Source organism: Manis javanica, chromosome 1 (assembly GCF_040802235.1).
Source record: "Manis javanica isolate MJ-LG chromosome 1, MJ_LKY, whole genome shotgun sequence".
Classification (NCBI taxonomy): Eukaryota; Metazoa; Chordata; class Mammalia; order Pholidota; family Manidae; genus Manis; species Manis javanica.
Genome location: NC_133156.1, coordinates 205,851,948 through 205,878,159, shown reverse-complemented (window position 1 = coordinate 205,878,159; position 26,212 = coordinate 205,851,948). Strand labels below are relative to the sequence as shown.

The 26,212-nt window shown below is 44.2% G+C and overlaps 1 protein-coding gene across 2 annotated transcripts in view; it reads left to right on the top strand.

Annotated features, from left to right (window-relative positions):
* Nucleotides 1-4,291: 4,291 nt before the first annotated feature.
* Nucleotides 4,292-26,212, top strand: part of PRKCE (protein kinase C epsilon) — a 511,493-nt gene continuing 489,572 nt past the window's right edge. Inside the window, exon 1 of one of the 2 annotated variants that reach the window (XM_073213598.1) lies at nucleotides 4,292-5,696. In XM_073213598.1, coding sequence (XP_073069699.1) covers nucleotides 5,349-5,696 — 348 coding nt within the window. In that variant the 5' untranslated portion in view covers nucleotides 4,292-5,348. The remainder of the gene's footprint in view (nucleotides 5,697-26,212) is intronic. The other variant, XM_073213595.1, reaches the window with a different exon arrangement.

The following is a 26,212-nucleotide window of genomic DNA, read 5'->3' as shown; positions in this document are numbered from 1 at the left end:
CTCCTCCATGGTAACCACTAGTCACTTCTCAGTGTCTGTGAGTCTGTTTCCATTTTGTTCATTTGTTTTGTTTTGTTTGATTTCACGTATATGTGAAATCACTTGGCATTTGTCTTTTTCTGCCTGGCTTATTTCACTTCCACCAGGCCATCTCTTGTCCGCATCCACCTTTAAGTTCTATGGGTTTACCTCTGATCCCTCCATCTCCTTGCAGGGTGTAAGTGAAGCTTGGTCTCTGGGTCACTGCGACAGAGGTAAGAACAGAGATAGGGCCAAAATAAGAAGACATGGCAAGCCAGACATGGGTGGGACTAGGATGGGGTAGGAAGCGAGGCTGGAAGTCAGGTTGGGGCTAGGCAGGGCAGGGCCACCAGATCTCTGGAAGGTTTTGTGTCATTGTGCTGCTGCATATTCCATCACATAGCCCAGGTGGTTGGGTTCTGTTCCATGGAGCATGTGTGGAATGTATGGCAGACCTGACCAAGCTGACCTTTGCAGAAGCCATTAACATTCTACAAATGGCAGCAACTAGCATAGCAAGGACATGAATATTAACATGCTAAGCTAGGGTTCTGGTGACGCCCCCTCCCTGCTTCCTTTAGTTGATCTAAACAATATCTACAGATTGTTTCATTTTTGATCAGAGAATAAATAGTCTTCAGGCCTGGATCTTCTCTCTCTCTCTAATATCCTGTTTTGGGGTGAGTCTTCTGGGGGGGAAATTACAGAAGAGAAAAATATCCCTCCCCACAAAATTGCTTTTTTTAAGTATTAACTCTGACTATGCTGCTTTCCCATTTGAGAACTATTCGTGTCTCCCAAAGAAAAACTTCAGACTTATCTGCAGGCTTCACAAGGCCTTAATCATCCAGACCAACCTACCTTACCTCCTTTTACTGCCTGCCACATGCCACGTACACCTGGTCACTTACTCAACCCAAATATCCATGCTCTTACCTACCTGTGCTCTGCATATTCTGTTCTCTTTGCCTCCAATGTTTTTCCCTCTCCTCTTTGCCTCTGGAGCAACTCCTGTGGGAAAGCTGGATCTGCTGGTGGTGCCTTCTCTGGCAACCCCAGGCAAAGGGTTGCTCCTTCCTCTCTGCCATCTGAGAGGTCGGTGCACCTCTACATTTACTGTAGCACTTAACATACTGCCCCAGGAACTCTTGCTCTATCAGTGATTTTTCTCTGAGACTTAATTTTAAAGGGAGAGGGGAACTATCTTGACTGTCTTTGCTTAATTCTTTTATTTTTTGTTCTTTCCTCTTTCTTCTCCCAAAGATCACAAAATAACTAGTCCGTAGTTGGAATCCAAAGGGTGTTTACTCAATGCCTATGCCAGTCACTGGCCTGTCTTTCAGGACTTAATGCAGGGGGCAAGAGAAGAATGAAGTGGCAATAATTATTGATTGGCATTTTACATTCTAAATTGTCCCCCTTACAAGGGCTTGTTTTTCCTTTCACAATGAAATCTGGAGCAAAGAGTTATTTTAGATAATTCCCTCCCTGCCACTCCCCAGCTAAAGTAAATTTAAGGGCTTCCCCCTAAACCAGCTCACATCTGGCATCTCCACGATGCCCCTGGAGAATACATATTTTCATTCAACCAAATTTGAGAGTCGGAAGGTGAGAATTCATTAAGAAATAAGGATGTAATAAGGGCAGGCAATTAGCAATGTTTGTATGTAGAGTATATGCATTCTCCCTTATTTAAAATTTTTATTTTAAAATTTTCATCCAATATGAAACAGCAGTTTGGCCAGTTCTTTTATTCCCACTGTGCTCCCCAGAAAGACTTGTAATCAAAAGGAGAGGTCACACAGATGTGGGCTGCATCTGAGAACTGCAGTCTGATTATTACAGTGGTGTGACAAACAGGCAGCTAAGAGGTAGTCACTGCCTTCCTGCAACCTTACCCAGGTCACAAGGAAATAGTGTTGGGAGTTTGTAGGTTATTGGTTCTAAAAATGCTTAGTCACTGAGATGGCAATAGATCCTATTTAATGTATTTGTGGGTCTTCCCTGGGGAGGGGGGAAGAATATATCATGCAAAAAGTTCAAGTTCATTCTGTCCTTAATTCTGAACCTATTTCCTGTTTAACACACTGAAAAGGACGGATTTAGGCTAATGTTTTCCAATTCCATTAATGTACTTTTCTGTTTGCATGGTAATCTTACCCAGAGAAAAAGTAGATAAGAGATCTGAAATAGTCAAGAATCCCTAGCGTCATGCAATCCTCACCTTTCTAAAATTCCCAGCAAGGCTGGGGCTATAGTGAGGCAAATGAAGCACTACCTCGAGCACAAAATTTCAAGGGTGCCAACATATTCAGCAAAATAAAAAATATTTAATGCAATGTTTGAAATTATTTAAAATTTGGATATTATGTTCATCCTGGATATTCAATTTTGATTTTTAAAAATATTACATTAAGATACTATTACTGGGATTACTGAGTTGATTGGCATCCCTTAAATTTTGCCTTTCTGTTAAGTATCTCATCTCGCTGTAGCGGGGTCACTGCTTCCAAAATGTGTTTTCCGGAGATTAAGCCCTGTTTGCAATTGCCTTCCATCACATGCCCCTTGAAGGAGAAAAAAATTTAATGAGAACATAATGGTGGAAGTAAGAAGCAAGGAGTAAACAGTTCTGATGATCAAAGAAAATTTAAACCAGTGAAATGTTACACTTGTGCTTTGTCTAACTGGCAGATTGTAAAATATACCTCCAGCTGGTGGGAGTGATCGTGTAAGGCATAACTTTGACATCCTGGTTTTTACTTGTGAACAATCTCAACTGTCCCTAAGACTGCATTTTAGCACTTTCTCTACCCAGCTGCCCCAGTCAGCAGGGCAGGCTACGAGAAATTACTGGTAGGCTCTGGGAGAGCAGCGACTTAGTAGGAAGATCTGTCACAATCACTCTGAGATTTTTCTGATCATTTCTGTGACCTGTGTGCTGCACCTGGTGTCCTGTTGTTCCAGGGCGACTGCCTCCTTTCTCACTTTTAAACCTTAAGCCTGTGAGCCATTTAAGGCAACGATAAACTTTTCACTGAGAAAAAGTGATAGGTGGGTCTTAAATTTTGGTCTACACTAACCAAACCCGCCACATAAACACTCAGCTCAACACGATTCCTACAACACCCCCTGACTTGGCTTGGCATACGGGTGAGGGCCGAGGGTTTCGTTTTCCATTTACAGAGCCCCGCGCTCGCAGGTGGCGGAGCTGACCTCTCCTCCGCGTAGGGCCGCGCATGTTCCAGCCAGGGACGCGCCCCCGGCCTGCGCGCTCGCGGCCCCGCCCGCCCAGGTTCGCGTCCCCCGGCGCGGGGCAGTCCCTAGCCCGGCTGCCTCCTCCGTCCCCCGCTCCCCGCGGAGGAAATTCTTCCCCAGCAGTCCAGGGCTCTCCTCACGTGATCAGCTGCCGCGGCTTCCAGAGAGAGTTTAAAGGTTACGGAGGAAATTAGCACGGACACAGCCATTCGCCCCCCGGAGGACGCGCCCCGTTTTCCCGCAGCTTTGGCGGCAGCTGTCAGCGCGCTGATCACAGCTGTGTTCCCTCAAAGGGCACAGACAGGGTCCAGAGTAAATATGAACTCACTTTGCAATATACAAACACACAATCCGAGCCAGGGTTCTACCGAGCTTTCACTTGTCAACAAGTTCTCGCAGCCTGAGAAGTCCAGCACAGACCCCAAAGCGGAGAATGCCGCCAAAGAAACGGAAGAGAATAAATGTTGAAGAACTCACCCTTAGTCTCGCGCGCCCCTCCTTTCCCCCCCTCCCCCACACCGTGGAGCAGAGCGCCTCGGGACAGAATGACAGACAGATGGGCCAATACTTCGCGGGCAGCTCTCGCCCGCCTCGGCCCGAGTGGGGGGTGGGGCTGGAGGAGGGTCCTGAGTGTTCTCCGGCTGTGCGACCCCAGCCACTACCCCACCCCTGGCGCCAAAAGACTGGGCTGGCAGATCCCTGGAGATATGCACGGCCCGCGTGTCTCCCCGTGGAGACCAAAGACTAGGTATCGACAGCCAGCGGCACTCGCACCCCCGCCCCTAACGCCGCCACTTCCCGGGGTCCGGCACTGGGTCCCCGCTCGGGTCCCCACCCGCCGCCGCGACCCGGGCAGACTCGCCCGCTCTCCGTCGTCCTCTCCTCGGCTCACTTTTCCCGTATTGCTCCCCCAACAGGCAAAACTTTCTATTTCCCCAAACACTGGAGCGCGCGCGCGCGTGCACACACACACACACACACACACACACACACACACACACACACACACACACACACACACACACACGTACACACACACACACACACACATACACACACACTGACGTCTTTTGCGCATTTCCTGCATTAGAGGGAGGGAGACTCTCTCGCACACCGACGGAGGGAGAGGAGACCGCGGGGGAGAGCGGGCAGGCGCGCGGCGAGCAGGCGGCTGCCGAGAGCGGGGACGCGGGGAGCGCGGCGGGCAGGCGCCGGCGCCCGGGAGGTGGGGCCGCGCCGAGTCGCCGTCCCGGCCCCGCCGCTGCGCTGCACACCGCCCGGTGCCGGCCTGCGCCCCGAGCCCCAGCGGCGGCCACCCCGACTCCTGAGCCCGCGCGGATGTGAGATTCCGGGCTCCTGGCGTCCCCCGATCACCGACTGCGACGCGGCGCTGCTTCGTCCAAGAGGAGGCGGCCAGGCTAGCTGTGTGGCTTGTGGATTTTTAAAAATTTGGCTCCGAAGAGGACCATTTCCTCTCGACATGCATCCCTCCGGATAGACTGAACATCCCACGGTCCATTCCCCGCCCAGCGCGGTCAGAGGCAGGCGCCGAGTGTGCGAAGAGGATCCGGGTTGAAATCTGCGCCCCCAGTTCTCATCCCCGCCCCGTCCCCCAGCCCCCCTCCTCCTCCCCCTCCCAGAGTAGAAATTTCCCGGGGATTATGTTTCGGAAAGGTAGGTAAGCGCCCGGTGCGGCGCCCGCTTCCCCGCAGCCCGGACCGGGAGAGCCAGCAAGGCGGGGAGACAGCCCCCGCGGCTTGCAGCGGAGCCGACAGCTCGTCTCCTCTTCTGGAGGTGTTGCTGGTGGTAGGGGGGGAGAGACTTGCTCCAAACACGGACGTCCCCCGGCTCTCCCCCCCTCCCTGTTTTCCGTTAGGAACCCGGCGAGGAAATACATGCACTCGCTGAGAATCGTCTGCTCCAGGACGCAACGCTTCAAGGTGTAGGGAGTGTGGGGTGGGGCGAGAGGGGACCCAAGAGTCCCCGTAGCCCCGAGTGCCGGGCCGTGCTCTTCATTCCTGCCCTCGGGGCGGACGGAGTGACCCCGGCCCCCACTCCCCGCCCCGACCATGGTAGTGTTCAATGGCCTTCTTAAGATCAAAATCTGCGAGGCCGTGAGCTTGAAGCCCACAGCCTGGTCGCTGCGCCATGCGGTGGGACCCCGGCCGCAGACTTTCCTTCTCGACCCCTACATCGCCCTCAATGTGGATGACTCGCGCATCGGTCAAACGGCCACCAAGCAGAAGACCAACAGCCCGGCCTGGCACGACGAGTTCGTCACCGATGTGTGCAATGGGCGCAAGATCGAGCTGGCCGTATTTCATGATGCCCCCATTGGCTACGACGACTTCGTGGCCAACTGCACCATTCAGTTTGAGGAGCTGCTGCAGAATGGGAGCCGCCACTTCGAGGACTGGGTGAGTCGGCACCTCCCCGTCCAGGAGCCTGGCTGTGGGGTCCCTGGGGCAAGACCCGCGGCCTTGGCACCAGGAGTGGGCGCGAGGACTTACTGCCATCTGGGTTGTGTGTGCGTGTGTATAAGTCTTAGTTACCTTGGGGAAGCACACTCCATTTCGTAGCTAGGGAGAAGTCAGCATTGGGGCATGGAAGATGAGACTGGGAAAGAGGGTAAGGCCCTTTGCCCACTCCAGACAGCGATGCTAAAGCTGGCAGAGCTGGAAGAGCCCTGAGCCGCGCGGGTGCTAAAGGCTGGCGGAGAACCCGGCGCCTTCTGCAGGCGAGTGGTGGGCTTGCTGCGTGTGACTGTGTGTGGGTGGGTTCCTCCGTCCTTGGAGAGGCACGTGGAGCCCTAGAATGAGGGCTTCTGGCACGTCCTGGCTTTGTCTTGCGTAGCTGAGTGAGGAGCTGCTTTATTTTTCCCTCCTGCAGGAAGCTAGCTTGTTTCTATTCTGTTGCATGGTGGTTAGCTCATCTTCTGACATACAGGGAGAAAAATGTGTTCTCCTCTAGAATGTCCCCTCCAGGGTCCCAGAAACATAAGCCTAGCCTGTTTTCCAGTGCATTGCCCATCCGTCTAGAATGAGCACTGTATTTTAAAGAGTTTTGCTTGTAATTGGAAGTCAGTGCTCTGAATCCTCAGAGTTATATTGTTTCTCTGTTTTGATTTTCAAGATACTGTGCAATGAGATACTGTTTCTGAGATTGAGTTAATTGGTTACATTGTCAAAATATTATGGTCTTGGAAATAGGCCTTGTCCATGTATTCTAACCAAATGCACTCAACCTTAGCACCCAGACAAACAGGGAGAAACAGCCTTGCTTTAGCAATTTTTAGAGGGAAGGTGTTAAATTAGGAAATGGGTTTCTCTTCAAATTTCCTACATGTTCCCACGAGTGCAGGTGTGGTTTTGGATGTACATGTTTTTGAGTTATTTGGTCTACACAAAAGAGGGAGATCTGGTCCTCATGGAAAGATACAGAGGAATCACCTTTTCATTACTAAAAACAGCTTCATGGTTATCCTAGGGTCATAGGTTGCATATGAATCACCTTGGCATATCACTTTATATGTTTTCCTAGGAGATGGAGTTTTAGGGGAAAATAAGGAAAAGCCTGTTCTTTTTATGTGATGTAGGCTGCCTGAAACCATGGTTACAAGGCTTTCAGGGAAGCTCCCACAAACCACACCAAGTGCAACCCTAGGAGATTTGTGGCTTACACTTTGGGAAGCAGGCAAATCTTTTTGAAATCCCAACGAACACACTAGCATTCCACCCCATCCCACTCTGCCAATACCCCTTACCTCTGCCTCCCTCCCACCACCAGTGTTCCCACTTATTTCCTTTCCACACATGGCCTTTCGTCCTTTTACTCATAAAAGCAGCGTGAGTCTGAGGCGGAGCTGAAGGGTAACTGAATTCAGAGCCAAACCTAACACTGAAACCTGTGCTTTTGAAGTTGCTGGTTTAGAACATTAAAAGGAAGAAAAAGCCCCGACTATGGTAGTGAGGAGAGGGGGCCTTTGGCTGTGTGAGAGGGTGAGGCAGGGTGCAGGCGCGATGAATAGCAGGTCTGCTTTACCCACAGAACAGGTCTTGGTTGGAGGTAGAGGTGTCTGAGTGTCTTTGGTGATGTTTTGCTGGGACCCACCCAAACCCTGGGTGCACCAGGGCACCGTCCCCACTTTGGAGCACGTCCAGTGGAGTGTGCAGTCTTGCTTGGTTATCATTCTCTAAGGTTCTCAAATTCACATTGGACTTGACCCTAGACCAGATCATGTAGTGCAGATAAATTTTACAGACAAGGACATGAGTCCATAAGTGGGGACCCAAGGTCACATGACAAACACAGGGAGTGTTACAAGTAGAGCCCATACCTCCTGTTGCCTGGTGGAGAGCTGAGCACCCTGGCCTCCCAGTCTGTTCTCCCTACAGATTCATGTGCTATGTCCCTAACATTCTTACTGTACATGATAGTGTAAAGTGCTTTCAAAATCGTTATCTCTTTTGCCTTATAGTAAGTGTATTGTACAGATTAAAAACCTTAAGATATGGAAATCACAAAGTCACAGGATGAATCAGGTAGTAGAGCTAGTTCTGTTTGCTCATCTAGCTTTGTTTTCACTGGAGGGATCTGTAGCCACTCTGGTTCCTCCAGACTGAGGGTGGGGATGCATCAGCAGAGGTGACTGTTCCTTGGAAACAGACACGTTGCTCCTGTGCTGACTAAGGTCACCTTTCCCATTTCTGTCATCCAGGGGACACCCACAGAATCATACCTTTGGGAGAGATTCCCTGGCTCCAGCCTCTGTGATTTGTACCTGGCACTGATAAGGATATACATCCCTTTCTCAGTGTGGCTAAGAGATCTGGCCTGAAGTAAGCAGATGTGGAGGGCATGAAACACCTACTTCTCTCACTGCTGCGGAACATTTCATTCAACTCCATGATGAATTCACATGTATTCACCAATTCCTGTTTTGTGCTCAGATCCAACCAGGGAAATTTAGCACTCTAGGTAATGCAGAGGTAAAAGAGACCATGGAATACTCTCAGGGAGCTTCCATTTCACTAGAGAAATGACACTAATTTAGACTAATAGACATTTAAGTAGCAATTAGGTTCTTAATGAGTGGTACCAGAAGTATGTTAAAGGAGCTCAAAAAGGGAGTGTGTTGGGAGATCCCGAAGAGTCTGGAGGGTTCCTGGAAGGAGGCACAAACTGGGTGTGAAACAGTACCTGTTGGAAAGGATCAACCAAGATAAAGTTCCCCAAATTTAAGACTTTTATCTGAGTACCACCTGTGTTACTATTTTCTTAATAATCTGTAAATATTGATTCTCTTATTTGCCATTTAAGCCCCACTTAAGTATTCATGAAATTACAGGTTTGGATATTGGAGTTACAATTTTTCTTCATTCACATTTAAATAAACTCTCCACCTCTAACATAGAAAGAAAAGAAATCTATCTCAGGTGCCTCTTAAAATCATTAGTGATATGGGAACCACACTTTGGAAACAGTGAAGTAGGAGAAAGCTTAGAAAACTTGAGTTCTGCAATGTTTAAAAGCCAGGCTGAGGTAATTATTCTCTAGATAACGAGAGGCATTATCAGTTGTGACAAAGGGACTTGCTTTAGAGAAAGCTCATTACAGGGAGATGGGAAGATTTCACTTGTGCTTAAAGCAGAATTCCATTAAACACTGTTGCTCTAGCTTGTTTTTCAAGAAACAGATAATAATGCTACTCGGACTTTAATGGGCATATGAAGCCCTTGAGGAGGGTGTTAAAAATATAGGTCTTCTTGCACCAACTTCAGAGTATTTTACTCAATAGTTCAGGACAATAGTTAGGAATCTTCATTTTTAACAAGCTATTCTCGAGATTTTGAGCAGACCATGCTTTGAGAAACACTGGGCTAGAATAGCAATTGCAGGCAGGGGAAGGGCTCCAGATAATTTGTGTATCAATATTTTTTACATAGAGATGCCCTGAAAGTTTATAGTAGACCTTTATAATCCCGAAAGCAGGATTTATAAGCATAAATGTGTGACCTAGAAGTAGTGGGATTCATGTTAGAACCAGAGGCTGCATGAATGCTGGATGGAGCTGCTTTTGCATCTGGGATGGATTGTGGGGGAGCACAGGGAACAGTCAGGAGGGGAGATGAAGCACACACATTCTAGCTGGCTGGCCTGTCACACTCCAGAGTTTGCTCTATTGTGCCCTCACTAGGCTGTACACTAAGCACAGGTGTTCCCTCTTGTACTCGCCCTGCCTCTGGAGATATCTTTGGTTTGTGTCGCTCCCTTGCTTCATCCTGTAGAAGAGGAACTCATAATACAATGATGATGACAAAAAGCCATTTTTTGAGAGGTGGTTGAGCTGAGCCTTTAAGGTCAGGCTCTGAAGCCAGGCTGCATGGGTTTGAATCGCACCTCTAGCACCAATCACTCTTGTGACCTTTAGTGAGCTATTTACAGTGTGTTTCTGTTTCTTCCTCTGTAAAAAGTGGATGGTAGTAAAAGTACCTACCTATAATAAAATGGGGTTTCTGTGGATGAAAGGAGTAAATATGTGGAAAGTGCCTAGATTGTGCCTGTTCTTTAGTGAGGGACCAGTGAATGTCTAACTGGTATAGTTAACATTATCATATCATGTCCCCTAAAACTACCATGGCACTGGCCCCAGAGAAGGTTACTTACAGAGGTGATTATTATATAGGACCTAAAGAAGCCCAGTTTTTATAGTTTTCAGAATGTTTCTTTTCAGTCTCATTTGTCAGGGAATGGGACACTAATATTTGTTTCATCTTTCCAAATAGTCTGTTGATGGGGCTTCTCAAAATTATCCCACCCTGCTGACCTGCGAAATAGGCTTATACCTCTTTTGGAGAGGTCAGACTCTGGGGCTGGGAATCCTCGTTGGCCCTAGAAGCCCTTGGGGAGATTCTTGCAGGCACAGGTCAAGGCAAGGCCCCCTAGCAGTTCAGATGCCATTGCGCTGGTGGAGTCAGAGGACCCGTGTTGTTAAATTCGCCCCTGCTGAGTTTCAAACCATTGGTGGCCTGAGTGTGCCTTGGTATATACTGCCTAAGGACATATCTGTGTCTTCAGGACTTTTGTAGGGATATCTTAGAGAAATCTTTTAAATGGACTGATGTGGAAAAGGGTCTGGAACAAGAGTGTGGAAGAACTGGAATGGTCGATGCCCGCTTTGTGGGCACCTGCACTTTGAAATTGTCCTCCAGCAGCTGAGGTTTCCCAGCCTCAGTCTACTCCCCACTGACTTCTGTAATATTTACCATCTAATTCAGTATTGCTCCCCTGGGTATGTAAGTGGTTATTTAACAACTACCCTAAGGGTTAGTTCTTGCCCCAGTGCTGTCATGGGTAGCTGCTTGGCATCGAGGCCCTGAAGGTAAAGGGACTCGGGCCTAATGGGCAGTCAGCCCTTGTCTGTCTGTCCTGTTCCTCTTTCCCTGTATTTTTGACTGGCAGCAGATTTAGCAGATATTTGAGACCTTCAGTTCCCTAGTACCTTGGTGGGCCCTGTCCTTAGAGTCTAGCTACAGGATGGCTCTGCTGCTCTCTGGGTGTGTGGGGCTGTCACTTAGGCTCTTTGCACCTGTTTCTTCATCTGTAAAATAGGAACATATAGTTCTTATCTCTCAGGGTTGTTGTGAGAAAGAAGGGAACCTGTATAAAGTTCTTAGCAAAGGGTCAGGCATTCTAAAAACCTTATTAATATTTGAAGAGTTGTATATGTGCATTTATAGTTCTAGAATCTTACTTAAATCAGAACATATGGTCCAGTGAAGGATACTTTTCTCTTTGATTTGTGAACGCATTTATATGAAAAGTCTCACATAGTCTAAAAATAAAGTTAATTAAGTTACACATAACAAATGCCTCTTTGAAAATATGAGAAGTACTTGAAAGGAGATTGTTTTGGAAAGTCTGTTTAGGAATTGTGGCCCCTGCATTCAAAAGTTAATTATTTATTGAAGCATATGAGTAGTTGAAAATAGGGACATTTGGGAGCTACTGTTTTGGTTTTACTGTGCCAATTTCATCTGTTTTCATGGATTTAAATGCATTCTCAATTCCTAATTCCAGCCCATACCCATGCTTGAGCTTCAGAACTCATGTATGCGACTACCTTCTCATCATTGCCACTTGATTGTCTAAAGAGCATCTCAAGCTCAATTATGTCCAAAACTGCATGTCTGGTTTTTCTCCTCCCCAGTCTAAGCCTCTCATAGTCTTCCCCATCTAAGGAATGGCAACTCTGTTCTTCCAGTTGCCTAGGCCAAAAACTGTGAGAAGCCATTCTGGATACCTCTCATTCTCATACACCCCATATCCAAACCATTAGCAACTTCTGTTGTCTTTGATCATATATTCCAAATTGGATCATCTTTCCATACCTCTGCCAACACCACTTGCGCCCCAGTCCCTGCTGTCTCACCCCTGGGTTATTTCAACAACCTCCTCACTGGTTCCCTGAAGCCCCCACTTCATCAGAGCTTGTAACTCTGCCCTCAGATCTCTCAGGGTGAAAACCCAAGTCCTTATCATAATCTACAAGGCCAGGCCTCTTGTTATGACCTCTTTGACCCATACTCTTCACCTTGTTTGGTCTTTTCCCAGCCATAGTGATCCGCTTGACACCTTTAAACATAGTCACCATGTTCCTGCTTTGTACTGGTTATTCTGTCTTTCCAGTATATTCTTTCCCAAGATGCCCACACTATTCATGTCTTAACTCAAATGTTACATGCTCAGTAAGGCCTTTTCTGACAGTCCTATCTAAAATTTTACCTTTCTCCTTGATACTTTATATGCTCCTTTTCTGATTTATTTTTACTCTTTAGCTCTTTATCTCTGTCTTATATATCATATTTTTTTCTTGTGTATCTTTATTGTCTAGCTCTAACACCAGAACGGAGGTTCTATAAATGTAGGGGGTTTTGTTCATTGCTCTATTCTTGGTACCCAGTTCCTGGCACATTATTGAATGAATGAATGAATTAACTTAATTAAACAAGTGTGTGCTCCTCTAATACCTACTGTGGTGTAGCACTATGACATTGTGGGGCTTGGTTAAATAAGTTGTGTATGGTATCATTCCTGCCTCCAAGAAGTGTGAAATCTAGTTGCAAAGACAGTGTGGTAAGTAGTTGAGTGAATTCATAAAATGAACTTTCTGTACAGTTGAAAGAAACGAGAAGGCAGAAGAAAAGAACATTTTATTTTATAAAATGAAGATGTTCTTAAGAGAGAATGCTATATTATTTCTGTATGGCAATTTGCACCAAGCTGAAGCATCTCTGTTCAGTCTGAGGTTTCTAAAAGTAGGAATCACGTACACTCTGGGTGCCTAGGGTCTATGCAAGGAGCTCTAGTGGGGGTAGAAGAAAAAGGCCCCCATGTCCTCCCTTTGCAGAGTTTAATATCAAGTATAAATTCTCATAAAGGCTTTAGATACAAAACCCTTTGTGATTGGCAGCTGCAAAAAATGAAATTTTAAGTTCCAGCACCTGAACTCAACCGAGCTCATTAAAGCATATGCAGACAAAGCTTCCAGAGGTTTCACTTAGACTAAAAGCAATCCAGAGCAGGCCTGGAGTATTTTACATAAATAAAAGCTACACTTGGCAAAACAGTATATTTCTCTCCAAGTTCCTCCGGGTATATATGGGCTTGTTAAGTAATTAAAATCTATTATAATGCTAATCAGCAGAGCTGCACCTGTTTGAAATCTAGTTTTCTGGCAGGGACCAAAAGTCTGTACTGTGCTGGAAGAACAGAGAGGACAGGAACATACTGTTGTCACTGTAGCTCACCGACCTCTAAACAGAATGGAAATTCCAGAGGGAATATGATTGAGCTCTGTAATAGCATGCCTGGAGGAAGAGGAGAAGCATAAGCCTGTTATCAAATCCAAGTGCAGAAATGAGGACTCACTTGGCCCCACCCCTCCCAGTCCCCTCTACCTCACCTTGAAGGCTCAGAGAGGTAATTTTTAAGCTTGTAAAAAGTCATCTTTATTTGCCAGCAAGGAGTAAACTCGTTGAGCCAATGACCCCAAGAGGTAAATTGGATTAAAAGTATAATCAGGTTCAAGAAAGGTTTAGAAAAATCATGGTGGGTGAATCTATAATTATTGAGGAAAAAAATAGGCTTTTATTTTGCTTATTTTTAAAATAGATTTGTTTGCTTTTTTCAGGCTACAGCATCTGTTGGTGCCAGTTGTCTTTCCCCAGACAGATGTAATCATCTTGTGAGAACAAGTGCCCCCTGTGCCGCCCTCCCCATCCCCTGCAGTGGCTTACCAAGCAGAGTACAAGTCACTCAGGAAGTGCATGTCACCTATGCACTCATCTATTAGTTGAATAAAAGGCTTTGGGGTTTGTCTTGTAGAAGCTCGAACAAGCAGCATGCTTTAATCAGACTTAGATTCTGTTCTCAGAAGCTCCTCATCAGGTATGCTGCTAGAAAGAGAGACAGTGGGACCCACCAAAGATTCTAAGCAGTGGACACAGTGGTGCGTTCATTCTCCAGCCAGCCTTTCATCCACTTAGCAAATATTTATTGAATACCTATATGCCATTCACCATACCAGAACTGGTCCCTGCTCTCATGGACCATATAGTCTAGTAGGAGACACAATATTAATCAAGGAATAATGTAAATATACTGGTACATAAAATTACAGTTATGGAGAGCTCAAGCCTTTCACATCCTGGGGACACCTAGACCTCACCTCTTCAGAGCTGTATTGCTAGTACTTTTTTCTTTCCCTGGGAAATTTATTGAATGGGGAGTCAGGTGACTCCTATTAATCAGTAATGTTGGACCTTAGAGCCCACATCTGTCAAAGCAGGAGTTAGCTTATCTAGATCAACAATCCTGACTTGGCTTTCTGCATTTTGGGCCTGACTGTGCTCAGCCTGGTACTTGATCATATAATTGATCCTTGAACAACATAGGTTTGAACTGTTTGGGTCCAATTATACATGGATTTTTTCAATAAATATATTGGAACATTTTATAGGAGACTTGCAACAGTTTGGGAAAAAACATGTTCTCTAGCTTACTTCATTGTAAGAATATAGTATATACATAGAGCATACAAAATATGTTCTAATTGTTTCTGTTACCAGTAAGGCTTCAGGTCAACAGTAGGCTATTAGTAGTTAAGGTTTGGGGGCGGTCAAAAGGTATATATGAATTTTTGACTGTGTGTGTGTGTGGGGGGTGGTCAGCAGCTCTAACCCCAGCATTGTTTAAAGATTAACTGTATATTATTCTCATTGTTCTCCACGAAGCTGTTTTTTCTCTCCTGACAAACAGCTAGCTTCAGCTTTTTCTTTATTGTTGTGATCAAAATCACAAAGCCATTTTTGATAGCTTACTTCTTTACCTAGTGTTCAAGGCCCACAAAAATATATTTGTTTTAAAAATGGAGCCCTTTCTCTGCATCACTGAGCCACTTAAAGGATATTCTAAAAGCCAAAAAACAAGCAGAATTTCTAGAATGCAGGGTCTATGACTCCAACTCCATACCTTCTGGACTGATGATTATCTAAATCATTTTGGGCAGCTGAGAGAATCATCAATTAGCCAGCCAAGATGGAGCATGTAGTCTACTGTTTGCCAGAGTATCTTTCAAAGAGTGGGAGTCTTATAATATTTTCAGGTTACTGTGCTCACAGAGGTTTGGAAATACTACAGAGTCAAATGCACATTAGTATATCAGAGACTTCAAGATGGCCCATAGCAAAAGGATTTGTACACCTCTGTATGTAACCATGTATTTCCCCAAAACAGTGCTTTTATTTATGAAAAATTATTAGCATCACAGAACTAGTGTTTTGTGGACATATTTTGAGAAACAGTATAATTAGAAAAAAGGAGGAACGGATCTTCTTCAAGTGAGCCCTGTGGGGATTCAAGATTAACACCCTCTTATGAAACAGTAAAGTCGAAGAGCTGTGGGAATTCACAGATGAGGGGGATTCATGTGGGTTCTAAGAGTTGGCAAAGGATTCTTGGTAAGATTTTGAGCCAGGCCTTGTAGAAAATGGAATATGAATAGTCAGGGAAGGAAGCTCCTCTAAATCGGAAGAAGAGCATAAAGATATTGGACAGTTTTTAGCATTTTGGTTTAGGAGGGCAGTCAAGAAACCAGTGAAGTAGGAATGCAATAAAAAAATTAATACTTCATTAAAAACACACACACACACACACACATAAAACATAACAATAAACTATCAAAAGAAAGAGAACAGTGGGTAGAATGGATGTATTCATTCACTAACCTATCCACCCATCTCACCAGACAGCCATTCAACAAATATATTTTGAATACTTCTGTGTTCTAGGAATTTTGCTTGGAGCAAGGTGTTGAACAAAATCCCTCATGATATATTGAACTGTTGGTTATCCAGGAAATCTATGCTGAGGGCTAACTTCAATCTCCCATGCTGTATTTCCAGCTAATTTTCTTTGTTGATTTCTTGTAGACCTGAGAATAGCTTTGTAGCATCCTTCATGTCATTGAGTAATGGCTTATTCAAATCTGTGGATCCAAAAAATTAGTGTGGGCTTTGCAGTCAGTCAGTCCTGGGCCGAATTCTACTTTTATCAGTTTTGGCTGCATGATATTGAGCAAATTATTTAGCCTATCTGTACCCATCTCTTCATCTGTAAAATGGAAATAATAGTTACGCTGTAGAGTTACTGTAATATTAGATGAAATATGTAAAAGTTCCCAGCTTCTGGCAAGTTCTCAATAAATGATAATTATTATGGTGACAATCTATAATTTATATTTATTGCTTATTATTAGATAGTGAAGTTGTGCTTTTGTCAGAAGATTTTGTTCAGTAATTACCAACTGAGGACTTTCAAGCAAAACTTATTTCAGGCCCTACTTCTCTCCTTTCCTGAAATGAGCTAGTGACAGAATTCAGGGTTTGCTGACTTTCAAGTATACAGAACTAGAATCCCACACTTGGCCCTTCTTAGATGGCCCCGGGGATGAGACGTGCAGGGAACATGGATTACCTGGTCTGGCGCTGGCTTTGGTCCCAGTGGATGGACCTACCAGACACATTGCTCCCCTTGCAGTTTTAAAAAGCAGAGACTGTTGCATTTTGACCTGAACATCACCTGCATTTGCTTGTGGGCCTAATGTGGTAACTGAGGTTTGAGGTTTCTTTACAGCCTGTTTTGCTGTGGTCCAGGTGTATGTCCCATTTCTCTGGGCCAAAGCATCTGACTTCATTTTCCTACCCTGTGTCTCTTCTGGAAGTCCAGCCCCTGATGCCATGCACACGGATTGCTCTGTTGTCCTAGCCCAAATATTAGTAGCACACAAAGGTGCTCCATTTGGAGAGCAGGACTTTGATTTTTGGCCAGGATATTAGAATTGCTAAGAAGTAAAAAGAGGTGAAGAATAGTCAGCCTTTTGAAAAAATTACTATAAGCTTGAAAGGAATTATAAACTTATTTGTTAATTTTCTGGTAAGACCCTTGGTCTTTACACTAAGATTTCCTTTTAAATAATTTACATTGAAGTAATAAAAATGAAATGCAGCAGATTGTTCATCTGACTTTCTTTAAGGATCAGTTCTCAGAAACTGCCTTTTCTTCTCCTCTTCAACTTTAGGTCCTTTTCTTCCTTCAAAACCCTCTACAGAATTCACCTAGGAGCAGGGGATCCGGTTCTTCTACTTGTTGCTTTGTGTTTTGGACAATTCACTTAATCTCAAATTTTTGTTTCCTAGTTTATGCAAAGGATTAGTACAAGTCATCCTTAGGTTTCAGGGTTGCTAGGAGTAAATGAAATAAATGTAGGGAAAGTGCTTAGGCATTTAAGCATTAATTGTGTGTCCTATTGATGAGCAACTGTGTGTTTTTGCAGAGTTACTGTATCTTGAAGCAGATAAAAATGTTTGTCTTTGGCACCCAAGCTCCTTCTGTATCCTTTTCTGTGTCACCATCCTATTTCTTTCAGGTACTCTGAGCCCACAGTTGCCAGATAAAATACAGGATGCCCAGTTAAATTTGAATTTCAGATAAACAACAAATACATTTTTACTACAGGTATGTCCCAAATATTGCATGGACATACTTATACTAAATATTCACTATTTATCTGGAATTAAGAATTAGCTGGGAACCCTATCTTTTCATTTGCTAAAGCTGGTGCCCTGGGCCTCCCACCACAATAATGAAACATGCTCAGGAAAGGATCTGCTTGTCATCTCTTTGTCCTTCTCGGGGCAGAGGAGGAAAACCTGCAGTCACTTTAAAATGGAAGTCTTAGTCTCTTGTTAAAGTAATTCCAGCTTTATCCAGAGGTAGGGTACATGATTTTTGATCAAGGACCCTTTTCAAGAACCCCTAGAATCACAGACGTGGCCTCCTGCCATAACGTTTGAAGCTCAGCACACTCTGTTGGCCTGTTATGTCCTGTGGTCATAGGAACCCACAGTCTCCATTTTCCCACGGTGAATATCAGGGCTCTAGTCACTGAGAGGATATAGTGTGAAGCCATGACCACCGAATTGGCTAAAAAATATCTGCCTCATTTTAGAAAAGAATATCTCATTTCAGTTCCAGGTGCCTAAGTACTCATTTATGATGACAGCTTTAGGGTTGGTTTTCATATCTTTATTAATCTAGTTCTCCAAAAATCCAGGGGATTTGTGCAGGAGTTGTGTAATGATACCAAATACCCTTTTGGGGTGCTCAGGTCCAGTGATTGTATTCTCCAACCCCAGTTGCTTATAGGGTGGAGTCTAGCCTCATCATCTGGCCACACATTCAGGGCCTGCATGACTTATGCCCTTCCTCCTCCCTCATTTCCTGTGAAGTGGATCCCCTATCTTCTGTGCTAGGACCCTCCTCCGTGAGGCTTGTTTCTGTCCTCCCTGCACTCTGATTCCCAGTGTCCATATTCCTGGAATCCTCTAGGCACCCAGCCCCATCCCCCTCCTTGGGCATTCATTCCTAGAACTCTCTAGGCTACAGTTCTTTTAGCCCTTGGAATCCTGTTACCATTTACTATTTGAGTCCTCCATTTAAAATTATTGATGTTCAGTGCTGATGATCAGATACTCTCTGTCTCTGTTCTCTTGAAGATGCAGAAAAGGTCCCTAAGAGTAAAAACTCATGCCATTTGGGGCTAACACTTGGCATATTGCCTTGTGCATAATAGATGTTTGACTGGTTAAATAAATTTTAACATCAAATTATAATATTTACCTAAATAATAGATGTTCTTCAGATATTTGTTCTGGGTTGTTCTCCTTTTTCCATGATGAAGAATATAGTATTTTTTTAAAAATTGCACACACATACATCTGTGTATACTTTAAAAAAGAAAAAGGTAAGGAAGGGTGCTGACACATGGGGAGAATTTTGATCTTTTACTTTTATTTCAGCATTAAAAAAATACTAATAATCTTTGTTTTTAGAGGAGTTTTGGGCTTCCAGAAATATTGAGCAGAAAGTACAAAAAGTTCCCACCTACCTCCTCTTCCCAACACACAATCTCCCCTATTATATATATATATACACACACACACATATACACACACATACACACACACATACACACATAGATTTTACAATAAAATGGAGAGAAGATGCAGCATAGCTACTGCATATGGCAGGTGGCATCATGGTTAAATGCAAAGGCTTCCCATTAGTGGGAGGCAGGTGCTAACCCTGGTCGCACCACTGAATCTGCAACCTACTGACAAATTGTGTGACCTCCCTGAGCCTTCATTTCTCATCTGCAAAACGAGATCAGTAATGTCTATCTAATTGTGTTGTTTGGAATAAGTAATATAATATGTAGAAAGTGCTTGTCATGTGATAAACATGCAAAAAATATTAGCTATTATTATTATTATTACAATTCCATTGTAAAAAATAGATTGTAGATTATGTGGTTGGTGACTTAGATTGTCAGAGCCCATTTGATTTGCTTCTATGTCAGAAGGTTGCTTACGGTTGGGGGTTAGTTTTCATCTAAGGGGTGTGCCTTAGATAGATGTTAGTTCTCATTGTAATGAGTTACGTGGGAAATCACTGCAGTTTGCCGAGATTGTATTTGCCCCCTGCTTTCAAGCATTTATAGGCCAGTGTATGTTCACAAAGTGCTGCACTCACAGTTTGCCTGTTTATTCTTTATCAACTCAGCGGCACCACTAATGAGCTATGTGACCTTGGGAAGAAATTTAACCTCTCTGAATTTCAGTTTCCTCAACTGTAAAATGGGAATAATCATCTTGACTCTATCTTTCATTGAGTCATGAGACTCATTTAATATACCTCTGGAAAATGAAACATGTCACACACATATAATTAGTAATGGTGAACATCTTTGGGATTTGAGGAGGGGGATAGTATTTTCATCCAAAATTTACAGATGGGAAAACCAAGGATACAGGCTGCCCCCTGGTAGAGACTGGAGTGGAACTCAGATTTTACCTCCCCAAGTTCCTGATCACACTGAGCAGCATTTGGGTTTCTTAGCCAAACAGTCTGCTGCACTGTTTCACGTTGTTGGGGCTAAAGATTTAAAATTGATCTGCAGGCTTTGTTTCAAGGAAACTGGAGTCTTACAGGCCCACCCCCATGTGTAAGAGAACATGACTCTTTCTATTTGCTTCCTTATCCCTTTTTGGCAATTTAAAATTTTTTCGTGATCACTACTTATCACATGACTATGCACAGACAACTGTAAAGCCAACTATTTTAAGGGAAAAAAGGGAGGAAGACTGATAAGACAGTGATTCAGAAACAAGCAGGAAAGTGGAGTCATGTGGCTGTCCCCTTGTGGGTGGGCTGTGCTGCAGTTTCGGAGACTGAGAACACCTCCTGAGAGCCTGGAGAGTAAATGAGGTCCATCAGGAATGTGTCTCTGTGCCAGGGGTAGCTTCTGAGCCAGGCAAGCCTCCTTTACACACCTCACATGTGAATGGCCTCCATAGACCCCTCCTGCCTCGGCCCTGGGGCCTGGCTCTGTGCCTGGGGTGGTGGGGGCTCTGGAGAAGAGGTCTGGTGCCTGCCCCCAGCAACATAAAAAGGAGAAATGTCCACTTGAGAAGATGGATCACCTCAGTTTCAGAGGGAGAGGAAATGGTCCTGCCCTGACCTATTGGTGGAAACATAAATTAGTGAAGTCTTTTTGGGAAAGCAACTTGGCAATTGGTATCTGTAAAAACCAAAATGTATATAATCAAGATAATCAATCCCATTTTTAGTTACCAATCACTGTATACATATATGTATATTTAAGATCCAGACAGCAGCTTGTCTCTGATGGTGAAGTGGGGGCCTGTGGATGCCCGTGCACTGTAAGGCTGCCTTGTGCCTTCTCTAATGGGGTTGGATTTTAGGCAAGTGAGCATCATTTGACTCTTTCCAACTTTAGAATTAATTGTGTGAGGTACAGTTGCTTCCTCTGTGTGTATGTGGGAGAAGGCCATTGCAGTGACCTCCAAATCTGCCATCTTCTTCCACTCCGGGCCCTTTCCAAATTGAAATCAGTTAAGAACGTTTAGAATTTTTACCTACTGTTGGTAGAGGATCTTTTTTCTTTTTGAGGGGAATAGACATGAGGAAAGAGAATAAGGGCACATCTTGACAAGTTTTGCAAACTTTGAGTCAGGGCCCATCAAGCAAGGTCATGAAATCAGTCAAGGAAATCCCAAACAGCAGTGTTAAATATGGAACTAGAACAGTACCAAAATCATCAGAATACACTGCATGCTGTAAGGGTAAATATTACCTTATAAAACCTCTTCAGTTTCATATTTATTACTATTATTTATATGATGATCTTAATTCTTATTGTGGGTCCTAGTAAAAAATTTTAAAGATTGAGAAACATTAGTTTAGAACACAACAGGATTTTAATGACTACCAGTAAAACAGAGAACTTATAAGAAAGTATGATTGGGTTCCCTGCACTCAGTAAGCTTCCAGTTTGCTCACCCAAACAATTCCATAAAGGTATTGTATTTATGATTACCCAGGGGAGGATTGAAAAAGGCTTTGTGGAGGAGGTGGCTTTTGAAGAATGGGTAGGTTAGACTGGTCCTGAAAAACCTGCCCAGCTACTCTGCAGTGAACAACTCCATAACAATGTGCAGAAGTGACCTCAGGAACTGAAACACCTTATGTTCTCCTGAGCCCCCATCTCCTAAAACCCCTGCGAGTGGCAATCAGTATCAGATAGTGGTGCATTGGGGTTCTTTGGTTGAACCGTCAGAAATGCAAGGTTGGAGAGCTCAATTTGTGCCCTATGGTTCATAGGGTTCTCCAGCACTAGCTGCCTTTCAGCTGGCACAGGACAGTTCTGCACATTCTCAGGGATGTGGGGTGTTTGGGAAATAACATGTTTGACCTCACCCCTTAAGGGACTGCACAAGTTAATACATATATTAAAAACCTATACTTTTACTCTTGGTTCTCCCATCAGTCTTGTATGGTAGTAAATACATGTTCTCCCTCTGAATTTGACATTTGAGGACAAGACAACCCAGGGAAGTTAAATGGTGAATTGGTGGCTGAGGCAGATGAGTGATACCTGGGACTCTGTTTTTTTAGGACGGGGCTATTCAGTGCACATGGCCCAGGTATATAGTCTCCCCAAAACACTGAGTCCAGGAGGCCCAGGGCATGGTCCAGAAGGTATTGATATCAATACTATTATACGTTTAATACCATTATGTATTTATACCATTTAAGCTGTATTTAGAAGGCATTCAAATGAATCAAAATTCCTTCCTACCTTCCTCTTTCCCTCCCCTTCCTTTTCTTTCTTTCTTTTTTTTATTAGGGTTGATTAGGTGGGGGAAAGGTTCACGGAACATTTTCTGTCCAATTGAAAGAATGTAAAAAGTGCCATCTAATTACAGATATTCATTGAATCCTTGTGTATAGGTGGAAAAATATAAGAGCTCAGAACTTAAGTGATTTGATCAAAGTAAAAAATTCAGTGGAGATATAGAAGATACGAGAAAACAGGTTTACTGATTCCTAGTAATATGCTTGTCTATCATACTGGATCCAGCTATCATTTACCTACCCTGCTTCAGTATCCGTCACCATCCATCCATCCAGTTTACTGGTCATAAGTTAATGCCAATACCATGTGTCTAGAATTTTTAGTAAGGAGTCTGCTTTATTTATATTTTCAATTTGTTCTTTAGCTACTGACTGAGGTTGAGGCAGCTGATCAGACCACCCCTTGGACTGACAAACGTTGAAATTCGTCTGGCTGAGATAACCATTTGCCTGTCTCTCAGCAGTTGGCCTCTATGTGTCAAGGGGATGGTAAAAACTGTGATGAGGTATGATTAAAAAAAAAAAAGTTTCTGCTTTTTGTTCCTCCCATTTCCAGAATTCTCTAGAGTGTAAGGATGAATTTACTGTGTAATTCAGCCTATTGCAGTGGCAATATACATCTTTTTGAATTGGAGCAAGGCTTCCCAAAATGAGTTCTGCAGAATAAAAGAGTAAATCATACACACTCAAAAAAGGGATGCCATAATTAACTAGATTTGGGAAACAGTGGATTAAATAAAGCTAAACATTCATTGCAGGACTTCTCAGAGCCTTTAATATGCTAATTTCCATTACTCTCCGGGTGGCAGTTAGGTAGTGGTGTTCTCAAACTCATTTGGTTATGCGACACTGTTTTGGGGAGAGAAGCTGAGGTTGGACAAATGGTTTTATAGAAAAATAGGGGTGCAAATAGAGCCCTTATTAGCAGGATTTTCTAAATGATATTCTAGTAGTTTATCCTTGTTCTGTCTTTAGCCATGACATTTGTAAAGCAGTAGCAAAGCTAATGTTATGGTTTCTGAGATTGTTCATATGGAATTACATGGGCTGAGGCCAGAGGCCCATGGTTCCTCCTGCTTCCTGAATTGAGTCAGGCTGAATATTATCCAAGTACAATTTAACTCTTGTTCCTCTCTACAGAAATCATCTGTTACTTGGTTATTGCAATCAACTCTATTGTGAAGACATATTTTAATCCTTCATTCCCTTGTGTTTTTTAGAAAAGACTATGAAAAACCTACTTGCAAAGTGATGACTGTGATCATTGGGGCTGATTTGCAGCAAAATGTGAAGGAGGCAAAGACTGATTTCAGGTTTCATGCCCTTGACAACCGCTCCTGGCCTAGGGCCCAGTCAGGGTTCCTGGGCTTCCCTTGACTGATACACTCCTTTACACTGAGGTGTACATACATAATGAATTACACAAGCTACATTTTAGAAGAGAGCTGTAGAGGAAGCAATCCTTCATCCAAAGGGTGACATCTCTACCTCTGGAATTCTCAGATGTCAGTGACAGGTGAAGATGAGTTCTGGTCAAGAGGAATCTTTGAAAACAGGTACTCACTTGTGACTAAGCTATTAGTGAGGTCCAGCTGTGTGGCAAGGTCATGTAAACCTTCAGCAGTGGGTCAGGACCAAGCTCACCTGTGCTGCATGGACATATTTCTAGATGCCCTCACATTTGAATTGCTCATCTCCCTCTTCAGTGAAGGATTAGTGCTTTTCCACTTGAAAGGAAAGAGAGGCCATAAGTACTGAGGAATTTTATGGCATTGTCCAAAGCACAGATTAGAAGCCAAGGAAAAATAAAACTCCAACTTCTTGACTGAAAGCCAAATGGAAAAGAGAGATTGCTTCCTGAAAAGAGAGAGATACTGCCTGAGGGAGTGGAGAGAGAGGAGTCTTTAAGTGAGGCAGTAGAAACTCCTGGTGCCCTTGAGGAGTTTATAAGAATTCTGGGCCTCATGCTAATGAACTTGAAGGCTAAGTGAAGCAGGTGGTTGAGCTGTTTGTCTGGGAAGTGGATGAAGGAAGTGATTACTTTTGGTAGCAAGATTTTTGTGTTTGACTTATCCCTGTTAGAGATACAACATCTTAATTTACAGTTGCCCCAGTGAGGATACCCCAGCCATCCATATCCCCAATTCTAATTTTATGCTGGTTAAACGTTGGGGAAGAAAAAGAAGGGATGACATGGGAGTGTCTGAGGTTGGCTGACCAGGGAGGAAGCAGACAAATTCTGGGGACTGGACTTCATCCTAAATTGCAAACTAACAGAATAGTCCAGAAGGTTGTATGTTGCAAAGCAAAATAGGACCAAGCATAAGAAGGTATTTTGTAGACACGTTAAGCAGTCTTCTTTCCAGAAAATGTTTTCTCAGACCAGGAAGAACCAGTGAGGCCCTTACCATCTTAACCCAAACCCTCAACTCTTCTCAGCTCTCCTCTTCCTACAGTGGAAATGTGCAGCTGTTTTTTAAGTCTCTGCTTTCATGCTTTTATCCCACCATTTACTCCTGAGCAATGCGGGTATTGTGACCACTTTGGAGGAAGTAAGTACAATAATTTCACTGTCATTTCTCATTTTAGAATCCGAGTGAATCTAAATGAATCATACAGTTACATTTGATAAATTCTCCTGGGTATTGGCTAATTTAAAACCGGTCTGACAAGTTTTAAGGTCCATGTGGTTGGGGGAAATTCAGTGGTGCATTTCCCGGTTTGGGTTCCCCTTACTCCCTCCAACCTTGCTGCTTTTCAGCATGCTAGTCTACTTGGCACCGTTATCTTTCATCATCTCAGGTTGGCAGGAGGGGAAGCTGGGGAGGGGCTGGGCTGAAGGTCACACAAGAAGCATCCAGGCCTCTGCTTGTTAGCTGGCTCCACTGGCATTTCAGGGGTCTTTGGGGAGCTCGCCTTCAGCTCACATAGGGCCTGGGTGGGAGGCAGCCATCTACTGGGAAGCTTCCTGCAGGCCTGATTGGGGGTGGGGAGAGGGCACACTCCAGTCATGGAAATGTAAGTGTCTCAGCATTTTGCTTCTTTCCTTAAAGTCGCTGCCTGTGTTCCAGGCTCTGGCATGAGAAGCTTTAGCCATTCTGCGTTGACTTTCTGCCTTGGCTTTACTCTCTGGTGGTTAATGGATGCCAACTGTTTTTGGTGGGGGGTAAACTATGGGAGTGGGAGATCTTCTGGGCCATGGGAAGTGCACAGAGCCCCAAGATGGCTTCCCTGGAAGGGATCATTCACCATCTTAGGACTCCCGACCCCTCGCCTTGCTTCTCTGCTGGATGTTCAGCCCCATTGCAGGTTCGTAGATCACCTCTGCAGGTTCCCCGGCAGCCTGTGTTTTGATAATTGTTTGCTTATGAGGCAAACATTACAATAATTGAAGTGTTACTCTATGAAAGAGACCTTTAGAAACCAAAACAAGTACAACATAACAATTTAACTTTTTAATAATTTCTTAAAGCATAAAAGCCTTTTGCTCACTTAACACATGCAGTTCAGGGTGACATCAATAAGGATTATATTTTTACATTAAGAGGAGAACTTAGTTCAAGCCTGGAGTGTGAACTGAGAGAAGGAAGGCTCTCTGTGAAATAAATTCTGACTCACACACCAAAGGAAAGCCAGGAAGTGGTGCCAGTGAGTGCAAATATCCTCGCTCTTTGCCTGCTCTACCAGACACACGTGTTGTTCCATTGTGATGAAAGGTTGCTGTCACCAAGAGGTAGTGAAAAGCTGGCCAGATTCTAAGGAGGTGCCATTCTTCTGTGCTTGTCCATGCTATTGTCTAAGAGGGAGGGATCAAGCATCTCCATCTTTTCTTTTTTCTTCCTAATTTCAAGGTCATTCATTCAACAAATCACTGGGAGCCCCTGCCCTGTGTCAGGCATCAATTTGTGCCCTGGGGGTATAACTAGGAACTGGGCAGATATGGACCGTGGCCTCAGATGGCCAATCCAGAGGAGCTGGGGTCCTTGATAGTCACTTTAGGTCTGTGCTGGGGAATTTTGTTTCAGAATAGATAGGGCTGTTTTAAGGGGGCAGAGATGAAGACAGCTGAAAGGTGAGTAAAGCATACCGATAGTTT